At 40.8% G+C, this 23450-nt stretch overlaps 2 protein-coding genes across 2 annotated transcripts; both read left to right on the top strand.

Moving 5' to 3' along the window:
• Positions 1–4387: 4387 nt before the first annotated feature.
• On the top strand, positions 4388–9166 carry LOC117456414 (bile salt-activated lipase-like). Its single transcript, XM_034096298.1, has 11 exons — positions 4388–4453; positions 5028–5175; positions 5307–5426; positions 5509–5706; positions 5825–5955; positions 6276–6383; positions 7614–7728; positions 7895–8081; positions 8163–8366; positions 8657–8866; positions 8965–9166. The coding sequence occupies exons 1-11, from the start codon at positions 4391–4393 to the stop codon at positions 9155–9157; spliced, it is 1677 nt and encodes a 558-aa protein (XP_033952189.1). The 5' UTR covers positions 4388–4390; the 3' UTR covers positions 9158–9166.
• A 263-nt stretch (positions 9167–9429) lies between these two features.
• Positions 9430–23092, top strand: LOC117456530 (cholesterol 7-desaturase nvd). Its single transcript, XM_034096444.1, has 9 exons — positions 9430–9446; positions 9578–9628; positions 10694–11103; positions 15804–15992; positions 18280–18458; positions 18981–19106; positions 19324–19443; positions 20396–20572; positions 22931–23092. The coding sequence occupies exons 1-9, from the start codon at positions 9430–9432 to the stop codon at positions 23090–23092; spliced, it is 1431 nt and encodes a 476-aa protein (XP_033952335.1).
• Positions 23093–23450: the final 358 nt, after the last annotated feature.

Raw genomic sequence — 23450 nt, 5'->3', positions numbered from 1 at the left:
GATTTTCTATGGGGTTGAGATCTGGAGACTGGCTAGGCCACTCCAGGACCTTGAAATGCTTCTTACGAAGCCACTCCTTCATTGCCCAGGCGGTGTGTTTGGGATCATTGTCATGCTGAAAGACCCAGCCACGTTTCATCTTCAATGCCCTTGCTGATGGAAGGAGGTTGTCACTCAAAATCTCACGATACATGGCCCCATTCATTCTTTCCTTTACACGGATCAGTCGTCCTGGTCCCTTTGCAGAAAAACAGCCCCAAAGCATGATGTTTCCACCCCCATGTTTCACAGTAGGTATATATGGTGTTCTTTGGATGCAACTCAGCATTCTTTCTCCTCCAAACACGTCTAGTTGAGTTTTTACCAAAAAGTTATATTTTGGTTTCATCTGACCATATGACATTCTCCCAATCCTCTTCTGGATCATCTAAATGCTCTCTAGCAAACTTCAGACGGGCCTGGACATGTACTGGCTTAAGCAGGGGGACACGTCTGGCACTGCAGGATTTGAGTCCCTGGCGGCGTAGTGTGTTACTGATGGTAGCCTTTGTTACTTTGGTCCCAGCTCTCTGCAGGTCATTGACTCGGTCCCCCGTGTGGTTCTGGGGTTTTTGCTCACCGTTCTTGTGATCACTTTGACCCCACGGGGTGAGATCTTGCGTGGAGCCCCAGATCGAGGGAGATTATCAGTGGTCTTGTATGTCTTCCATTTTCTAATAATTGCTCCCACAGTTGATTTCTTCACACCAAGCTGCTTACCTATTGCAGATTCAGTCTTCCCAGCCTGGTGCAGGTCTACAATTTTGTTTCTGGTGTCCTTTGACAGCTCTTTGGTCTTGGCCATAGTGGAGTTTGGAGTGTGACTGTTTGAGGTTGTGGACAGGTGACTTTTATACTGATAACGAGTTCAAACAGGTGCCATACAGTTAACAAGTGGAGGACAGAGGAGGCTCTTAAAGAAGAAGTTACAGGTCTGTGAGAGCCAGAAATCTTGTTTGTTTGTAGGTGACCAAATACTTATTTTACTGAGGAATTTACCAATTAATTCATTAAAAATCCTACAATGTGATTTCCTGGATTCATTCCCCCCATTCTGTCTCTCATAGTTGAAGTGTAGGATGAAAATTACAGGCCTCTCTCATCTTTTTAAGTGGGAGAACTTGCAGAATTGGTGGCTGACTAAATACTTTTTCACAACATTCAATAGCTTTAGCCAAATAGCTGCTGGGACAGGTGAGGCTGCAGCAGCTCTGTGCCCTGATGTGAGCTACATAATCTGTCTTTTGGAGTATGTGGTGTTCTAAGGCTCTGTGCCTGTTAGCATGTTAGCCTAGCTCCTGCTGGGTGACAGACCCTGCAGTTTGTGATGGACTCTTACCGCTGATGCACTGGCAGAAAGAACATAATTGCGAGGCCTGGTGTCCTGAAAAGCAGGTGCAGCCTACAAACAAGAGCAGGGAGGAGGAGACACATGTTGGCACAGTCATGCATTACAAACATTAAAGCAGAACAACAAAAACAGCAAAGCAGCATGAGCAGAACACTGAGAACATGCTGTGGTGTCTCATAGCAACGCGGTGCAAATTATTTATGACTGGATCATTTATGAATTGCTGTTAAAGCATAAATAGTTATAATGCTTTAGTAAGTTTTGCTTTAACTTTAATAAAATGATCCTGTGAGGATAATAAGTTAATTTGAAGCAGACTCAGTGTCAGGGTTGGGGAAAAATAGGACCCAAATGCAGTAAAAGGACTAAAAGGTCAGGTGACAAAAAGCGAGCTTTATTTCCCAAAGCTGAATGACAAAAGAAAACAAGGAACAACTTAACATACCAAAACCGGGGGAGTACGAGGAAGGATCAGGACAAAAAACCTCAGGAAAAAACATGGAGCGTGACAGGTAGCATGGACAAGAGCAAAGAGACTGACGAGAAACGACGACGAACAGACATGGAGCACAGGGGAAGACAAGACAATGCAAACAAAGCACTGAAATCTCCCTTTTTTGTTTTTTCACAAATAGAATTAAGGTTTCACAAATCTCAAACTGTGTTATAAAGAATGTTGAGCCTCTCTGGGATAATCCAGTCCAGATTTGATGAGTCTAGGTATAGTGGTTTTAGATCAGGACCTGTTCTCATGTGGTCTAGATGTAAAAAAAAGCAGCAAAATCTTCCTTTGTTGTATTTTCACAAATAGAATAAAGGTTTCACAAATCTGAAACTGTGTTATAAAGAATATTTAGACTCTCTGGGGTAATCCAGTCCAAATAAATCGGCTATGCAGCGATTTAAGAGGTACAATCACGGAGGATTGTTCGCTCAGCGCTGTAAATAAAATGTCCCTTAACTTTCACCTTAAAGGAATGGTCCACTCATTAGATAATTAATCAAAACTTCAGTATTTAGTGAAACGTTATGTTTAAACCATACCCTGAAGAAATCAGCGATATTCCCCGGTAAATAATGATTTTATAGCTCTTTTTTATCAAGACCTGTATATTCCGTCTGGCCGCCGCCATGTTTGCCATTTTCAGTAGTCACGTGATGGTCGTGACGTCATCCATGCGTTCACTTTGTCAACACACGGAACCATGGTGGAGTATTTGAGTTCGGACTCGTCAGCAGAGGAACAAGTTTTGACCAATGTGAAGAGATTGGATGGGGGAATTCAGCCATACATATCAGTATGACAATACGACACCCTCTGTCCTAAGACCCTCACATCGTACAAGGAAAAACTTCCGAAGAAAACCCACCGTTTAAAGGGAACATGGGAGAAACCTCAGGGAGAGCAACAGAGGAGGGATCCCTCTCCCAGGACGGACAGACGTGCAATAGATGCCGTGTGTAAATTGAAAAGATAATACATTTGCAACATAGGTAGTCCAAATGTTTGGAAATGCATGTGTGTATAATGGGAAGATGATATAAGATACTATATGTATGCATGTAGTACCACCCTTGCTAGCGATTCCCTCTCTAGTTTAGCATACTCAGCTTCGTTGTCCCTGGCCATAGAATCACGATGTTATGGGGCCGGAAAAAACTGGGGGGAAATACACACTAGTCGGTACTACGCTATATGGAAAGGCCACCAAAAACTGTCCTGGCCTGGATGTTAAAACGGGGCTAGCCGCTGCAATGGAAATGCGCTATAACATACCTTATTCTTACTCCGAGCACTACTTCTGCTCCTCCGTCGCTTCACACTTGCAGAGGGCGATTTCTCTACTGGCCGAACTGGTGTCCTGGTCGGTGATGACACCAGAAAGACCGATGGTACTGCATCTCCATTGAGTAATGGTTGTTCTTTAAATCCCATGTTATGTTTTATCATACTCTCAGAGTAGTCGTCCGGAAATGTGAAATGTTCGCTGCATACATGAGCCTGTAAATCTCTCGGTTCGGGCCGGCCACATTTCGCTAGCCACTGCCTCCGAATGTACTTCTTACGCTTACCTTTTGGCAATAGATGGAACCGAGCATTCCGTGGATTGTTCCTATCCGAATTATGGCAATATTTCGCGATACAGTGAGGCATATTTGAAGAGAGAAACTACAGTAAATAACATGGAGATCAACGTGTCTTCGAAAACCAAACGCATGGATTACGTCACGTCCGGGAAATGGCGGCGCCCACAGTGTTGATGTTATTTCGGGATATAATCAGTTTAAAATCACTGATAATGTCATCGGATTAAAAAAAAAAAAAGAGAGACTGGCAGAGACTGGTCTGTTTTATCGGATGATAATTTTTAAAAAATGAGTGTCATGAGCATACCATTCCTTTAACTGCCGAATCGGAAGCTCTGAATCGGAAGCCAACTTCAGCGTCGTCATTAGCATAGCTGCCTACAGTTAATGTGTCTTCATTCTTCATTAGGCTTAAACATAATATAAAATCTCTTATCTTGCATTTTGTGTTACACCGACAATATCAGTTGGTAAATAAGGGTTGTGTGCAACTGTCTCTGAATCTCAACAATGAGTAGAATATTAAAGTTCAAAAACATTTTCCACTTACATCTGCGCCTCAGATGTGTGGGGCTATTTTTGTGGTTCTATCTAATCTCAAACCATGTGATATTTGCTTGTCTGAGAATCAGTCCACCTGTTGTCAATAGAAGCAGTTTCCTACTTCAGTGTTGACCTGACCTGACCTGACCTGACCTTGGGTTTATTATCGTTATGTTTTGCTGATTACTTTATCATCATAGTGGAAAGATGGTGGAACAAAGACTAGCAAATTATTTTCTACAGCTCAAAAATATGCCAAATATTCAGACTCTGAAATCTATTTACAAAATTAAACAGCTATATTTAACATTCTCTTGCAGGGAGGGTCTCGTGTATATAAGGGCACGGTGAGGCATTTGCTGGTCAGCCATGGAGAAACTGAAGATTCTGCTTGCTGTTGTCTTATTTCTGGGGACGGCCTCAGCTGCCTCTGTAAGTCTATTTCAATTTTACTTACAATCATCCTTGATTTGCATAGTGTCATTAATCTACTCTGTGATTTCAAAGATAAATCACTAATTTTGCGTGGAAACATTTACATTTGTGTTGTTAATAGAATGTGCTAATTGTTCAAATGCTATCCGCCTTCACTTATGAGTTCACCAAATCTTCTATCAACTTTATATAATTGCATAAGTTCAGCATAATCACATCTGCTTCAATTAAAAAAATGTCAGATGAATGCAATTTCTCAAAATAATATCTTGTCCATCTACAAAATATAAAGAGTTTTTTTTCTTGACCTTTTGTCAAGGGGAAAGAAGGTTAAGGGATAGGAACAAATGTTTTCAAATATGTCTAACCATTTTACAAAATGTTACAATTTCAGTATTATTCACCAGTCATTTATTGTCTCTTTGTAGTCATTTTGTGTCTGTTGGTGGCCATTTTGTCTCTTTTGTGGTTATTTTGTGTCTCTGTATAGTAATTTTTTGTCTCTTTGTGGCTTGTTCAGTAATCCATCCATGTCATTGAAGGTGAAAGCTCTTGTATTTCGTGTCTCTAGCTTGGCGTGGTACAAACAGAAGGTGGCAGTGTTCAAGGAAGAAATATCCCCCTTGGTTTTTTCCGCTCTGTGGAAGTTTTCAAAGGAATTCCCTTCGCTGCCAAGCCTGGAACATTTGAGAAACCCCAACCTCACCCTGGCTGGGATGGTGCGTTCAAACCCCATCTGACCAAACTTTTTTTAATTATTATCTGTGAATAGCATAAACAGAGGCTAATAAATCCCACTTAAATTCTCCTTTAATTACTGTAAAAAACCTAATATTGTTTCCATCCACAGGCGTCCTTAAGGCAACTAAGTTTGCCCAGAGATGTCTCCAGATCAGCCTGCTCCAGACTTCAAGTTTTGGTTCTGAAGACTGCCTTTACCTCAACATCTGGGTTCCTCACGGCCGACAAGGTAGCTTTTTTCTTCTTTGATTTCTGGAATAATTGATACAGTTGTGCTTGTAAAATGAAATAGCTTCTTCTTTCTCCCCAAGTGTCATCAGATCTCCCCGTCATGATTTGGATCTATGGAGGAGGCTTCTTGGGTGGTGGTTCAATGGGGGCAAACTTTCTCAACAACTATCTGTATAGCGGTCAGGAAATTGCAGACAAAGGCAGTGTCATCGTGGTGTCCGTGGGATACCGTGTGGGAACCCTGGGCTTCCTCAGTACTGGAGACTCTCGCTTACCTGGTGGGATAAGTTCTTTATATTCAGTAACTGCTGTAAAGTAGCTGGGTATCCTGGATGCCTGTCTGTCAGCATTGGCTTTATTATAATTATTTTGACTCAAAGTGTCTCATCACTACAGGAAACTATGGTCTGTGGGACCAGCATGCTGCCATCGCATGGGTGAGCAGGAACATCGGCTCTTTTGGAGGAGACCCTGGTAACATCACCATCTTTGGAGAGTCAGCAGGTGGAGCTAGTGTCAGCTTCCAGGTTAGATGCTTAATAGGAACAATGAAGGGCTTGCCATGTTTCAGAATCAGAATCAGAATCGCTTACAATTCAAGAGAAAGTTCACCAAAAATAAATTAATAAATGGAGATATTGGCCTCAGAGATGTCTGCCTTCTCTACAGTGTAATGGAAGTAGATGGTACTCAGTACTTTTCAACACTCCCACTACTTGTACTATGTCACAAGCACAACCTAAAAGTGTTTTTTTCATCAATTCTTTATTACTGAATCCAGGCAAATTGGCTAGAAAACATAACTACAAGTAATAATTTTATATTCTATGTTTGTATTCCTTCACAGACGCTCTCCCCCCACAACAAAGGGCTGTTCAAGAGAGCTATCTCCCAGAGCGGTGTTGCCTTCTGCCCCTGGGCTATGAACAGGAACCCACTCAAGACCGCAGAGGAGGTGTGTTTTTATTTTATGTCAGACGATTAAAAGGTTTATATTCATTAAGGGATTTAAATACAACTGAATATCCCCTCTTGGGATCAATATCATCTTATCTCCTCTTGCATGTTTTTCCTTGGAAGATCATAGAGATACAGACAAATAAAATCATTTTTTACTTCCAAAACTAGACATTTAATAACCCAAATGTTGCTGTTCACCCCACGTGGAAGTTCCTGTGATCTTCTCTCTGTATTGATTGAGTCTTACAAATCCACATTAAATATACATTCTATGTTTTAAACATCTCACTTTTTGCCTTTAAAAATGTTTCTGTATATGTTACTTGTCAACAATAGAAGTATAACATTAGCCAATTAAAATTAAGATTGACCTTTTGGACGTCCAGTTGTTGATGGGTTTTATAGACATTTTTGAATCTACATTGGTGGTTTACTTCAATTTTATTTTATTTCACCATCTTCATATTACAGTTATTGATATAGCCACACATACATGTTACATCTGAGCTGTGCATTCTAAAGGCGCATTTCCATTGCAGGGCCTCACTCGGCTTAGGCAAGGCAAGGCTCCTCATATCTGTTCAGAAACTAGACAAAAGTTAAACAAGTACAAACCACAGACTGTCTGTGTCATGGCGAATACAGTCGCTGGTTTATTTATGTCTGTATAGGCCGTTGTTGTGAGTGTGGACGGTCGGAGCATATACTGCGTTAGCTTAGCCAAGCTCCATTTAGAAAACACGCCTTTTAAAAAGGTTTTTCGCCTGCCGTCTGTCTGCAGACTTGTCAAAGCATTAATTCATGATTTTTACTAACCGGTATCAGTATGTTGTTACTTCGGCATCATTTTGAAACGTGTATTACAATTAAATCAAATATATTCATTTTGTTGTAGTTGTAGCCCCCTTGCCAGCGATTCTCTCTCTCTAGTTTAGCATACTCAGCCCAACTCAGCCTGGTTGTTGGCCCGGAAAGAACCTCGATTTTATGGGGCCAGAAAAACTGTGAAATAGTACCCGCTTGCCGGTACTACGCCAAGTGGAAACGCAACCAAAAACGGCTTATACCGCACTCCGCGCTGTAGTGGAAATTCGCCATAAGACACCCGGTTAGCCAGTGATTTTGGAAACATTATTACTTTTGTCCACTGGATGCACCACACTCATCACAAAATAAATTGTCCTTGCGGTTGCTTCAAATCCCCTCTTTACAACCATGTGCACAGGTTGCTGAGAAGGTCGGCTGCTCCATGGATGACTCGCTGGTGGCCTGTCTCAAATATGTTGATGCTGCAACTCTCGTCATGGCTGCTCCCCGCCTCAAACTGGCCTCTCCTGACTGTACGCATTATCTTCTGTCCGACGTACTGCTTCATCTAGAATATAACAAGCAATGGAAATTGACAACTTATGATGTGAAATGTATCTTAGCACACTGTTCTGTTGTAGTTTGCTGTAATTTGCCTCTTATGTCTTTGATCAGAATGTTTTTATCACTTTCTCTCAGCTCCCGGTGTGCTAAACATGGTTCTGGCTCCTGTTGTTGATGGAGACTTCCTCCCCGATCAGCCTGAAAAATTGTTCCACAACACTGCTGACATCGATTACCTCTCAGGGGTTAATAACATGGATGGGCACCTGTTCACCTCCAAGGACATTTCCTCCATTGGGGACAAGAATCAAGAGACTTCTGTGTAAGGCTGATGATTTGTTTTTCTGTTTTGTCGGCCCTCAGTTATTTCACTAACAAAGCTCTCTGCCTTTTTTCCCTGCAGAGAAGATCTGAAGAAGCTCCTTGGTGCTTATACAAAAGAGACAGGGCAAGCTGGTTTTGAGGTTGCCTTTACTGAATATTCATCCAACTGGGGATCAACACCCACCCGGACCACCATTAAGAAAGCTGCTGTAGACATTGGGACTGACTTCCTCTTCCTGGTTCCTGCACAGACTGCCATCTACCTGCATGCAGCTAACGCCAGGTAAGGCCAACTGCTTCATCCCCTAACCCTTCTTAAAGTGTTTCTTCTTATAGTACTTTAGACCTTCATTGGACAACTTCCACTATACCTAAACACCATTTCTTTAAGCGCAAGATTGCTGCTATTGTTCAGATCTTGCTGTTCTCATACCTATGAGTTGACGCACTATCATTTGTAAGCGTTCGGTTATGTCTTTGGAAGTTGAGAGCAAAGTTTGAAACTGGCATTGTCATATTTTTTGGACAACAGTAATGTCTGACAGATAAAACACACTCTGATGTCATTTTCAGGTCTAGCCGTACCTTCTCCTACCTGCTGTCCGAGCCCAGTTTATTGGCCGGACCGGGCAAACCCTACAATGACTGGGTGGGGGCCGACCATATGGATGACCTGCAGTACGTGTTTGGAAAACCCTTCACCACACCTAAGGCTTATGGGGACCGCCACAGAGACCTGTCTGGCTACATTATCACCTACTGGACTAACTTCGCCAGAACTGGGTAAATGCACATGCAACACAAATGTCAACAGCTTGAGGATTATCTTGCTACGAAATGTATCATCATGTGTGTTGCTTTTGCTTCTTTTTTTTAAACAGAAACCCTAACAAAGGAAACATGCAGGTTCCTGTGAACTGGCCTGAGTTCACCAGCACTGGACACCAGTTCCTGGACATCCATGCTAAGATGAATGAGAGCTCTGTTGGACAGGAAATGAGGCTACGTTTTATTCACCTTTGGACCAGCACCCTTCCAAACCTCCAATCACATGGTGTCACAGATGCTCAGTGATGAATTTACATTCACTGCATTTAAAATGTATCAATTATACAATAAATATAATGAGTGATAAATAAACTAGTCAGGATCTTATTAAACGTTTCAACTTGACTGCCTTTTAAACATACTTTGATCATCAGCCATCTATTTGTCATCCTATAAATACTGCCTAAATAAGGTATGTAGTTCAATGAGATTAAAAAGTCACTTTAGTCTATCTATACTGTACTGCCAATCACAGACAAGGAACACAACAAAACCATGAGAGCAGCGAAGGGCTTAAGATGCTGATTAAAAACAGGTGAGTAGATAAAACATTGATGACGAACGAGAGACCTATTTATCAACTCTACAAGATGATTATATGGTTTAAAAACAGTATATGAATGTGCCTTAGAAATCACAATAATGTCCTGTTGTTTTTCTCTTTAGCTGTGCTCACTCCCATGTGGGGCAGATGCTCTTCCCCGCAGGAAGATATCTGTACAACACCTGCAGCAGTGAACCACACTGATGACCTTCAGTATAGCGTTTAGAAAGCCTTTTAAATCTTTGCAGGATTTAGAACTGTCCCAACAACTGCAGAACCCAGTAGAATTCTGCAAACCACACCAATCAACATCACCTAATCAGTAAATCAGACCCTTTTAAACGCTAGCTAAACAGATAATAAGAAGCCTCGTTTTATAAGGCATTTTTCTTGGTTATGTCCAATGCATATCAACCCGCACATAGGCTTGTGCAAAGACTACAAAGCGCCAATAACTCTCACTAAATACGTGCAAGAAGCCACTTTTACATAAGAGTGCAGTTAAGAGCATTACCGATTACAGCCAGAGGGTGCATGCAGCTCAGGAGTCAGGCGTTGTCACATTACAGGTTAATTATACAGGCTGATCAAAATGTCTAAGAACACATTCAACTTATGAAATATATAAATAATAAAAAGCACGTGAATTAAAAAAGATAAAGCTAAGTAATACCAATTAACATGATTATAAGCATACTAAAACATTGCCCTATACACCTTATTTCATATTGAATGACAATGACATTACACTCGAAAGTATGTGAACACCCATGGCTGGTTTTTTGACATCTCAAGAATACAGGATCGTCTTCCTGTCTTATAATGTAAATATCCAGATAGAACAAATAGTGTTGAGGTGACATTCACTTTTTAATGTGAATATTTGTGTTATGAGGCCCATTCAGAACATTAAATTCATGGTATCAATGTTACTCTCATGGTTTGACAGGGAAAGTATGATCACTTATGCAGTCTGAAAGTATGTGTATGTGTAACAAGTGAAAGTAAAAAAAGAAAGGCCACAGGACCAGACAATCTCAGTGCTTTTATTTTGAAAACTTTAGCAACCCAACTGATCTGATCATTAGTAATCTAATTAGCAAGTCTAAATCCAGCAAGGCTGATAGCAGCAGAGACAAAAGAGGGAGCAGACAAATCAAAATTAAACTCAATGCCATCGCCAACACTAGGGGTGGCTTTCTGTCAGATGAAACAAACTGACAGAGATATACCATCAGAGACAGGACCTGCAGTAAGAGCATGTCCCCTGGGAAGTTGGCAGTTATTTTTGGACTTGGAGTAGCTGCGGGGCTTATCATACAAAGTGGAGACCCGCTGGACTCCTGGTACCCGGTATGGCGGGAAACAGGGCTGCTCGCACGGGCTGTGGTGTGCCTCATCGCCGGGGCTTCCCTCTTCACCCTCGGCTGGCTGCACGGGTTCCTCTTCGGTCCCCTGGAGCTGCTGAGGGGGCCGGACGATGTGGGATACATAGTCGAGAACGGTCGCTCGAAAGCCCAGGCTGCAAACGAGGTCCGCCGCAGGAGGAGAACCGGAGACCTGCCCCCGGTGTATCCGAACGGCTGGTACCGGGTGCTGGACTCACACATGCTGCGGAGGGGAGAGGTCAGGAGTGTCACGGTGCTAGGTAGGCTGGAAGAATTACTGCTGGTTACATAATAAATAGGCCACTTAAGAGTAGTGTAAAAAAAGGTGGGCTATAACCATGAAACGTCTTAATTTGGTTACTTTCATTGAGCAATTTCTACGTTTGAACATGCAAATTACACTTATATCTTATCTAATATTTTTCTAATTGAATAACTTTTTTGCAACAGAAGTCTGAGATCAAATCAAGTTCAAAATGATTCAATCAACACCTTTTGAGAGGGAATTTGAAATATCTCTTTGTATCATTCCATAAATCTGATAAGAAACATAAAAAACAACACAAATCTTGCCATATTTGTAGTTATTAATATTACAATATAACTTATAAGCCTACAAAGTTAAGATAGGCTATAATAATAAATCAGGCTACATATCATACAGGAACAAACCCTTCTGTTAACCCTTCTGTTAACATCTTTAGTAGATGGGAATTAACCTTGAAAGTGTGTAAGTGACTGATACACAAGTTATGAAAAGCCAGATTGCTCAAACTCTGAAAAAAGACCAGCTTCCATATTATTATAGTGTGTGATGCTTTTAAATTACATGTGGATGCAGTAAAAACATGACCACAAGTGGCTAACCATCATCAAACACAATTGACTAGAATTAAAAGGTTCTCCAGCAGCAACATTTTGCACGGAGATCAAGTAAGATGATAGATAGATAGATAGATACATGGGCTCAGCAGTGGGGCAGGTTATGAATATGCTGACACTGCCCCCTTTTTACACGAGGCATCAGAGGTGTGAGATGCAGACGGGTGTGTTTACCCGGTGTGAGAGGAAATCACTTCGCAACAGTGACATTTTGACACTGCATTTAACTTGTGGGAAAGATACTAAAAAGCGCCCTTATAATTATTTTACTTCAATTGTAATCTTCATTTTTAATGATTATGATTCATTACCTAAAGTAAATTGTAAGAGGTGCAATTGTCAATCCAGAAAATGCACCTTTTCTTATTTTAAAGTTTAAAGTTCTTAGAACCACTCAGATATTTGTCTGTTCACCTGGTTTCTGTTGTCAGATAGTTTTGTATTGCGCCAAGCTGCCAGGATATGCATGGAGACAAGCTCATATTACACCGTTTTTTTTATTTTAAAGTATACATTCAGAACACAATGGCTTACCATCTTTGTTTGTGTAGTTAAGCGATCAGGTTCCAAGTGTTGTTGAAACGGGACTGTTTATTAAATCATTTCGTAATGGAAGCAAGGTGACATCTTACAATTATTTTTGTATTATAAATCAATCTGCTAATTCCTGAATAATGTGTTTCTGTACTCATGTTTTCACTTAGGCCACAAAACAACTTGCTGATGAAATGCTTTACTGTGGAGCTGCTGCAGTATCATTAGCATTTCAGTAACACAATAATGCCCTTTTTCAGAGAATGTAGCCACACTGCTCCCTGATCTCACGGAGAATTGTAAGTGGCTACTGCCTGAGATCGAATGCTGTAGTTTTATTAAATGTGCCAACTGCTAGGACTGTCTTAGGGAAGACAGCTTTTAGATGCGCAGCTCCTCTGTCTTGGAATAGCCTGCAAATTAAATGGAAACTGAACAATCTGGTGCCACTAAATGTTTTTAAAGCTCGGTTGGATGCTACTCAATCGGAAGCTATTGGTACCTGCTTATGTGGATAATTATGTAAATGATTCTGTATGATGTCCTTTTGTTGTTCTGTTGATGCTTTTATGTTTCATGTGGAACTACTTGAGCAGGTCTCCCTTGAAAAAGAGATCAATGATCTCAATGGGATTTATCTGTATAAATAAAGGTTTGAAATGAAATGAAACAGATCGTAATACTGCAAATATTTGAATACTAACTATAATCAGTAAGCCATTGGTTCAATCACTATTGTTTTACCTCATTAATTAGAGAAAACCCATGTTCAGACTAAGGATTGAGTTCTTTAAATATTCTCTGATTTGCTTAGATTTGGTTTCACTCTAAAACAAGTATGTTTCTACTTTGGGCTGTCTGCTTGGCAACTGCTCTCTTTGCCAGCAGGATGGTCTTAATTCAGCCTTACCTGTCCAACAGTGACTGAGTGACATGTTAAGTTTTCTTTTTGGACAAGATATTTTTTCTGACGTATTACTTTTTTAGATAGCCTTTTATTTTTTCAGTTTTTCTGACATTTGGGACGTTTTAGAAAAATGTGTCTTCTTACTGTAGCTGTAGATCTCTTTCCTTTCCAACTCCTACATCAGGGGGAGGAGGCTGAAAGGGTGAATGGGATGGGTTGGAGGGGGTTTTGGGTGTGAAGGAGGTAGATATGGTGTGGAGCATAGAGGGCGTGGGGTTGGAGACTCCTTCTTTCTATCCTGTTGAATTCTCCCATGGTCTAAACCTTCCTTCGGTTGGGTTCCTGTTCGATTCCTCTTGTCGCTTGGTTTTTCATCAGAAACAGATTTTTGTCCCAGATGTAAAATATAAAACCTCCCATACCTTCTTGGTATGCATACACTCTGTTACAAAGTAAATGTGTTTCCAACAACGATACCTATGTGATTTATTTTAGAATATTTTCATTGACGCACCTTATTTAAAACATACGTGTTTCAGATGTGTTTTAGATGAGCTATTCCTGTGTTGCTATGCGGTGGGACTGTTTGATCTCTTCAGAGAGTTTCTTTGCGTTTGAATTCAAAACGGTTTCAAAGAGGGTGTGAAGCTTTCATGCTTCTGTCACATCACCCACCATAAATAAACAAACAGTATATGAAAGGTTTCCTACCCGAAAAACATATCCACTAGTGAAAAGACACACCTGCTCTTGCAAAGTGGATTAGCATACAGCTTCGCTTAAAATAATCCAATAATCTATACAACTGAGAAAAAGTAGCACATCCCACATTTGAGAAGCTGTTACCAGATAATTCACTTTTCGTTGACCACCGACGGAAAAGATGAATAGACCCAATCATTTAAAGCTGCTGTCAACTCTGTTTCTGATGATGTTTTAATGTGCAGTGGTTATGTCAATAAAGTAGTCTTTATTTACAAAAGGAGTTGCTCAGTATCATGACGGTTAATCTTCTGACGCAAGAATGAATTGTCATGCTTTTGAAAAAGAGAATATACATTTCAATAGATTTAGGATTTAAAACAACACAAGAAAATATCGAATATGTAAATTGACATGTGAAAACTTTAATATCGATGCACATTTTAAGGATCCTGATCATCTGTTGACTTGTTGGCTTCTCTATTTATCAGATTTTCAGCAAACACTAGTTTGCTACACTACTACTCCTACACACTAAATCTGTGATGCAGATCAACTGTTTCCAAGGTGGAGATAATGGACTCCTATACAACAGTAATTATACAGTACAGGCTCTGTATTAGACAACCTCTCAGTCCATGATGCTTAATATAAAGTAAATAATTGTACATGCTCTGGTCCTCTTCAACCCACCTTGTCCCTTTCAGTACCCCCCCTCCAATTTACTGTTCCATATTCATTTGTACAGGATCCAAAATTAGCTCCCCCAGGATCTGCATCCTGCTGTGAATGACTGCAGCACCTTGCTCTTAACCTTTCTGTGCAGTCATCCATTTACATCATGTATTCAATTCCGCTTATTTTGCCCTTTGCTCGTCCGACACATTGCGCTGTGGTTCAGTTCTGCCAGAAGGTTACTCTTGACCAAACTGACTCAGCCTGAGCTAATCTGGGAGACATCTGAAGACTGTAGGTCAGCCAAAGGTCAAGGCAAAAACAGGAGACACAAGAGGAAGAGATCGTAACGTGCGTTGTTACTGTGCACAGATACATCTGAGCACGCACCGTGCTAAATCCATCCTTGTAGCCAAATGTGATGTAACATTTAGCTAACAGTTGAATGAGGGTGGCAATAGGCAAGATAAGCATTTTAACTGACTTCAATTCATTATGTTTAAAGCCACTATGTATTGAATTTGAAAATCAATGCACACCTAGCCCAACCAACACGTTTTACTATAATAGTTGCTACAGACAGAACAAAAGCCATTTTAATAATTGCACACATTTTTCAATTCTACTCGGGGGTTATCATTATTGATGAAGCCATTTTTTAAATTACCAACAAGCCACACATCATTTAAAAAATCCAATCACTGCAACACTTAATTCAGCATTTGGCTGCGCTCTATATATTTCTAAATAAAATGTATTCGGGGCCAGTTCGCTTGTGACAGCCAATTCTATCATTTTAAAACAGCAGTGGCTGCGTGCTTCTGAGGTTTGCCTCCACACAGTGACAAAGCAAGTCTGCACTATCTCTGCTTGCCAGTCGCTTCTAAAAGAACAGGCTCAATCAAAAATAATTGGAGTAACCTTGTTATATATTGCCTCTAATTAACCTCCTCTCCTTAATTTGCCCAAGGAGTTATCTTTTATATAGCCTCATCCATACTATGTCTTTAAAATAATTTATACCTAACTTCATACCATTGTAGGGTTGGGCAATATGTTTTATATATTTTTGTTTATGTCCAATATATTAGTAAACCATTAAATTAGCTAAATAAAATGACAAAAATCGCTAAAAAATCAACAATCGTAAAAATATTTGCACACTCCTATAACATACATCTTATAACATTACCATTGCATTCTAATTAGTGGCTGCTCATTCATTGAAATGTGTGTCCCTACCCCCATGAATGGCTGTAGGTGAGCAGGTGGCAGTGTTTCGGGGCCAGGATGGCGAGGCCTACGTTGTCGATGCCTACTGCCCTCACCTGGGGGCCAACCTGGCTGTGGGGGGGCAGGTGGTGGGGAACTGCATCGAGTGCCCGTTTCATGGATGGCAGTTTCGGGGAACGGATGGCAAGTGTGTGAAGATCCCTTACGCAGAAAAAGGTAGGAATTATTTATCATACAAGAAACATGTTTCGTGTATAATTAAAAATGACTTGCAATGTCTCAGTGCTATGGGGCCTTAAAGAGCCTGTGACACCATCCTAACAACTGTTGTGCAATGAAATATTGGGCTACTAGTAATCTCGAACCGTCAGTTTAAAAAAGAAAAAGCGATACCGTTTCGTTAAATATCAATAATTTCGAACATCGCGGGGAAATTCCTTGACTCATTTTGAAGTTTTGGGGGAAGCCGGAAGTGACGTCAATGCGGGAACGCTTCGAGAGCCAAACACGGACAAAGTGTGTTGTCATGCGTAGAAATGGTGAATTACTGAGTTTAGGCACGTTAATAACGTTTTAATGAAGGTGACTACAGTATATTCATATTTGTCAGTGCTTTCATGTCAATTCGGCGACATATGATACAGTAAATGATGAGTGAGGATGATGATTAAAAATCGTTTGTTTGAGCCGGTCTGCATTTCCTGATGAGAAAACAAACCGATGCTTTTTGTAGTTGTAGTAGTACACCAACGTGGATTAAACGTGTGGTTTTTTACCACAATGTTGGTGAAATTAATGGATAAAATGCACGGATTATTATTTTTATTCCCACTCCGATCGGGACACTAGGTCCACCGTTTCCCCGCAGCGAGGCTCCCCCCGTTGACAGTTTACGTGGGCTGGGTGCAGTGGCGGACTGGCCATCGGGACGAATCCCGATGGGCCGGTACCGAAGTGGGCCGGTCGGATAAGTAACTAGCACATCCCCCATAGGCGGCGCGTGAGGCTCAGGTTTGAGAAGGCTAAATAACTTATTTTACCTGACGCTGCCCGCCTCCGGCGTCTATAGAAAAGAGATCCACTCAGTGTGCGGAGTTTAAATCTCTCAAGTCATATTACAGGATAAAGGAAATACAGTTTAAACTGCCGTATGCAGAGAAGACGCCGACGTGTCGCACTTATCATTCATATTACATCATCAATCAGATCATCGATCATATAATATCATAATATATCATATATTTCCTTATCTGAGTCAGCTTCTCCAGCCTCACCTGGCCGTGCAACACTCACAGTGTCACAGACTGTATGCAGAAGTATTATTTAACACATTATATTGACGAAACACTCGAGACAAATGTAATTAAAGTCAGATCCACGCGTGTCTTAGACGTGAACGCGCTCTCAGCTGGAGAGAGAAACCCTGGCTTGATTTACCGAGTTGATAACCAGCGTCGTAGGACCGCTTAGCGAGATCTCGTTTGTTAGTTTGTTGTTGTTAGTTTGTTTGTTACTCAAACATATCCAGAGTCTGTTGAACTGGCTTCGTAGTACAGGGCACAGGTGGCTAGCAGCGCTAATGTCAAAGACACAGACATTATACATTATATTTGTATTTTACATCCCCCGCTCCCCCCGTTGACAGCTTACTAGCGGTACCGAAGTGGGCCGGTCGAGAGTCCCGGGATGATGTGTAGTCCCATTCCACCACTGGCTACATGACCATATGATCGCCCATATTGACGCACCTCATTCCTAAACTTCTAACAGATACAACATAAACCGATCCTTCAGCCTCATATGAGCTCTCAGACACGTTCAACATTAACCTGTCATCGCTGTCTGAGCGTGCTGCTGTGTGCGCCATCGTGCGTTTACATCTGACTGTATATATATAAAGGTTTACATGCAGATGCTGGGATCCTGGACGGTGCAGCTGGAGCGCTGTGCCCGCAATGACGTCACCCATCATTTGGCGGGACTTGAAGAATCCGCGAGAAGATCCAGAAAATTGTCAACATTGAAGTGCAGATTAATGGTTATCAAAGTACAAATATCCAAAATCAGTTCAGTAACGGTTTTCAAGGGGACAATATGTACTCAAATTGATGGGTTTGGATGATGGGGGAAAACCGTGTCACAGGCTCTTTAATTGGTTCTATTTTAGCTTTCATTGTCTTCAAATAAAATGCATTTCATTTAACCATGCATTACTGTTTCTAGAAAGAATAATAGTTAAAGGCCTTGCAATTGGGGAGTGCTACATGTCCTGAGGGGGGTGCTATAGGACATCCTGAGACAGACGTCTTATGTCTAACCCTTACATTTCGGTCTGTGTGCTGGGTGTGAAATCTAAGAAATTGGGCCTACAGTTAGTGCTCGCAGAAAGGTTGAGGCACCCAAAGATATATCTAGATTCGTGGGTATTTTTGCATTTAATGTTCAGATTTAGAGATCACATGTTGATTAAAGAGACTGTATTTGGCTTTGGTTTGTCGTTCAGTGCCAGACTTTGCCAAGGTGCGCATCTGGCCCAGCTGTGAGCTCAACGGGCAGGTCCTGGTTTGGTTTCACTGCGACGGAGAAGATCCTCAGTGGCTGGTCCCAGAGCAGCAGGAAATCACAACGGGCGAGTGGGTGTACCGGGGGAGAACTGAACACTTCATCAACGCTCACATACAAGTAGGTGCATATGTGGGTGGATGTGTTGTTACTTACATGAATAGGATTTTGAGGTTTTTAAATAGAAACTCATTTATTAGGTGTTTTTATTTCACCTAGGTGTCTCAACTGTTTACTTGACGATTCTACTTTTTTGTTTTTGTTGATTTGATTCAATTTATTTCGAATGTGTAAAACAATAATACAAAAATGTAACATGAGAATTATTATACAATACAAAATCAAGCAGTGTCAAATTGACATACAAACATATTACTGATTGTAAGTTATGTATAAACAAATAATCTACTTAATTACACATCCGAAAAGGGGTGGGAAGAAGTTTGCACTTATTTAATCCTACTCCTTCTCCCCTAAATTATTAACAAATATATATATATTTTTTTTACAATATAAATGATAAATGACATATATATGACATATAAATGAAATATAAAATTCCCATGGCAGAGAAGGGGCTTTTCTTCTGTTAACAAACTTTCAAAATGTTCACAAGAATGGTTCATGGTTTTCCAACTGTAGGAGATTCCTGAAAATGCAGCAGACATCGCTCACCTCGGTCACCTTCACACGCCGGCCATTGTCAGCGGAGTAGATCTGCGATACACCAACAGCAAAACCTGGGAATTCCTGCGGCATGACTGGAAGGTCAGGATCTCACACCTTTAACGATCTTCACAGTTTTAAGGATGCCACATCACTTCTAAACATTGAAAAGTGTTCGACACACTCTTCAATCGTGTTGATGCTACTCAGACTGTACAGAATACATTTATTTTAGGAGGATGAAGTACTTCTGAATGGTGTATTTGTGTGTTTAAATGCCATTGTGTTTACTTTGGCTACATGTGTGTGTTTATTCAAGGTTCAATGGGAGCCAGAGGCAGAGCCCAACAAGCATTGTTCTCAGATGTTGGTGAAACATGCTCTCACTGTCTTTGGAAGCACCTGGCACCTGCTGGACGTCTGTGTTTTGGCCAGACAGGTATAGTACAAACATTTCAATTCTACTGACCGCATCATCATTAAACCTCTCAGCGATTTGATTAAAATTCAAATTGATTCCACCCACATTGATTCTGTTTCAGAATAAAACATCTACTGAACTGCACCTCAACTCAAGAAAACAAAACTGAGGTTCCTTAAATGGCTTTTAAATATAGATGAAGAGTTAAGATGAACATGGTTTCTGGCTTTTGTGAAGTATTAGCAACCTTTAAGTGTTCATGAAAAGAGCCCAAAGGACATGAACAGTGCGTGTTATAACAAAATGTAAAACATCAGTGGCCTGAATACCAAATACGTACTCAGGGTGTCCGCGGGGTCTTAAAAAGTATTACAAGTGATCAATTTAGCGAAAATGAAGGCTATTAAAAAAGTATTAAAGTGCATTTTCCAAGGTATTACGTTTTGTAGCTTGTTGTCAATAAGTATATCAATTGTCCAAAGAGGTTGTATTCCACAGTCTGCCTGAATGTAATCATTGCGTAGGTGTGTAGTGTGATTCTGTGTCGTTTATTGATGGCATCCCGTTGGATTTGACGTCATCTGAACAGGACATCGCACGCTCACTGCTTGATAGCGCGAAGGTCCGTTTACGCCGGTTGCTAAGCAACATCGTTATGGGGAAATGCAAGTTTGCGTCCAAATGGTTGGAAGATAAGGAGGAAGGACAATCAATACTGTATATAGTCAATGTGAGGTAAAGTGTGTTGCCAAGGTAACCGGTTAAAACTCCAAGTGGCGATGAGGTCTTAACATGTATGGAAAGGGTCTTAAAAAAGGTCTTAAGCGGTCTTACATTTGACTTCAGGGTTCCTGCATAGACCCTGGTACTGAAAATGCTTTAGTTTTGCATGTAACAATAGCAATTACTATGCAGTCTGTGCCTTTCATTGATCTTGTTCACTCAGTTGCAATGATCACACGTGTTCCAGGTGGGTCCAGGATTGGTGTTTCTGCTGATTGAACACCGTTTCTTGGGCCGGGGTGTTATCCTGCAGTGTGTGACTCCCGTGGAGCCTCTGTTGCAGTCTGTCACTCACACCATCTTCTACCAGTCAAATATCCCTCCTCTGGTGCCCAAATTCATCCTCAAAGCGGAGTCCATTCAGGTACAGCACACACTCACCTCTAACTATGAATGCCATATAGTCGGTAATGTGCTCTATGCTGCTATATTATAAGAGTCTTTGAGTACACATCAAATCTAACGACATGGCTGAGCTGCATTTAGAATATTGTTAATACGTTTATAGTTCTGGATGTCAATAATGTGATGTGATCAGTGTGTGCTCTTGCTTCTCACTCCGCCTATGATTTAATCCTGCCTCGTCATTGCCACCAAAAGACACCACACATTCACAGAGAACGGTGTAAATAGACCTCGTTAAACTCGATAATTAGCTGTGTAGTGAAGTGAAAAAACACAGTCATGGTTTTAAATGAAAGGAAAACTAATATGTTGGTGATTGTGTTTGCACCTCAAAAGACAACTGAATACATGACCTGACTTGAACATTGAACATTTAATTCTTCCTCCTAAACAACGCTGATTCAAAGCCCTCTTCAGTGGGGGAGTCATTACCATTTTAACACAAAGAATTTTTTTTGTCTTTGCTGTTCAGATATGCAAAATCACCTTAAAAGGGCCATATTGTGCTTTTGGGGGTTTTCCCTGTAGTGTGTTGTATGGTTTTTTGTGCATGTAAATGGTCTGCAAAGGCTACAATCTCAAAGATCCCTCCTTTGTTTACTTAAGGGACATAGTGACATCACTATGTAACGCTTGCACTTCTATTGGCTAGCGCTCCATCACATTGTACGTGATAAGCTAAGGGGCGGGACATCTTTAAGTGATTAACCAATCATAACATAGCAGGCCAGCTAACCAATCAGAGGGGACTGGGCTCTGGTTTTAAACACAGGCAGTATGAGAAAAATGAACATAAAAAGCTATAAAAATAACATTAAAGTATGGAAACATTTCACAGTAGAGGCACAACATACAAATAGGAACCTGACAATGAGCAGAATAGGGCCCATTTCAAAAGAGGTGGAGTGGATCAGTAGATGCGTTACTGTAGTTGGGTGGTTATCAGTAGATATTTTTCTATACTAATGCAATATGAGAGGAGAACAGATAAAACAATATATTTGTATTTAACAAAAAGCCATACTTATCCATTTTCAATTGCAAGCAACTTTAAATCATGAGAAGAAATATGTCTATCTTGCAAAAAATGTTGTCATGTGGTATTCACACAGCACCATTTTGGAGGACATTTCAAGAGGTGGGCTGAAATACCAAATCCTAGCAGCTGATGGAGTAACTGTAGCGTGACATTTAATCAACAACACTTCAAACAGAAAACCCTGCTGATAAATTTGAATAAATCAAATCCTGCAATGAGACAGGAAACAATTACAGATGGCTGTCTTGTCATTATGTGAAAGTGAGAGTCTGTTCCGTTTCAAATCTTCTGAAAAGGTGCCACCTGCTGATTATCAAGTGCTGGGAGCCAACAGCAACATGTTCCTAATATGACGTATGAAGTTATCAAACAAACCTGTAACTACTGGTCAACCAAATTGAGTCTTGCGTTATCCTGGCAAAATGTGTATTCTGGAGACAGCCATTGTAGCAGGAACTACCACAGAGGAGGTTTTACAGTACTAAGATGGGTGTCTATTTTTCTCTCCGAGGTTTTGTCTTTACGATGTATCTCAATTGTACGAGAAAATGTCATAGAACTTTACAGGTTGGTAGTTAAATCAAAACGTAGGGTTCGCTTAAAAATGAGTGTGGTCTGGGTAAGGTGACAAGAAGTAGGGTGAAAGGACGTTGGGAAGATTGAATGTAGTTTCATTCTTAATCATACTTAAGGAAGAGTCTGTTTCTTTCTCAAAATGAATGAGGATATAGAAAGTGCTGGGAGTAAATACAACGGGAGAGGATTAGGTCCATATGTGGAATTTATTATGAGCTCTGAGAAAAAAGTCCGATTTGACTACTGACTTTATTCTCATAACTCAAAAACTGTTAGATGTCGAGAAATTGTTCACATGTGGCCCCTCCTCTTCCGTAGGTGTCGAATAAAGCTCACATCATCACAGCAGCATTGTGAGGAGGCTAATGGCTCCTTCACCTTTCTTACTTACATCACACCTATCTTCAAATACAATCTCCATTTGGTCTAAACTAAACACGCTTTGTTGGTGACTGCATCTGGCATGGTTACCTCTGTGACAAATTCTGTCTACACACAAACAGACAGAAATATAAACACCTTGGGAGGTCCTCAAACCCCCCTTTCCTTACCTGCTACAGACACATTCTCACAAAGAAAAACACTATACAAGCGTCATGGCTGGTCCATATTTAGTCAATGTTTGTCTTTGTCACTGCTTTTTGAAATCCCTATTCACAGCTCTGTCCATTGACCTTGCTCGACCTGTCTTGTTTTGTCTAGTTTGAGCGGGACGTAATGATCTGGAACAATAAGAAGTACATTTCCAAACCCCTCCTTGTGAAGGAGGACTCAGCCATCCAGAAGCACAGGCGCTGGTTCAGTCAGTTCTACAGCGAGCACAGCCCGCAGCTGCAACACCAGCGCAACACTTTGGACTTTTGACCCCCCTGAACCACAGGAGGAGAGATCAGCGAAGAAGATGTCAGGTCAGACCAGGGTTGACATTAATCAGAGGTGTCAGGGAAGGGATGCCGGGATTGGATGTTTTAACTGTCACATGTAATACATGAAAGGAGGATGGACCTGTTTGTGGGCTCTTCTGAAAGCCTGAACCTTAAATGACCCTTCTTTTTCCTGGTGTTACAGAAGTTGCTTATATCTATCTACAGCTTTATACACAAGTGCCTACAGCTGTCATGTCCCCTGGTTGGACTGGTATGAATATAATATTATATTTAATATAATAAGTGACTGAATACAAAGTAATAATAATACTGAAATCACCACAATTGCCTCGTTT

This window comes from Pseudochaenichthys georgianus, chromosome 12, assembly GCF_902827115.2.
Source record: "Pseudochaenichthys georgianus chromosome 12, fPseGeo1.2, whole genome shotgun sequence".
NCBI classification, from domain to species: Eukaryota; Metazoa; Chordata; class Actinopteri; order Perciformes; family Channichthyidae; genus Pseudochaenichthys; species Pseudochaenichthys georgianus.
Note: the sequence above shows the minus strand (reverse complement) of the source record. Positions and strands in the feature narration are given on the sequence as shown.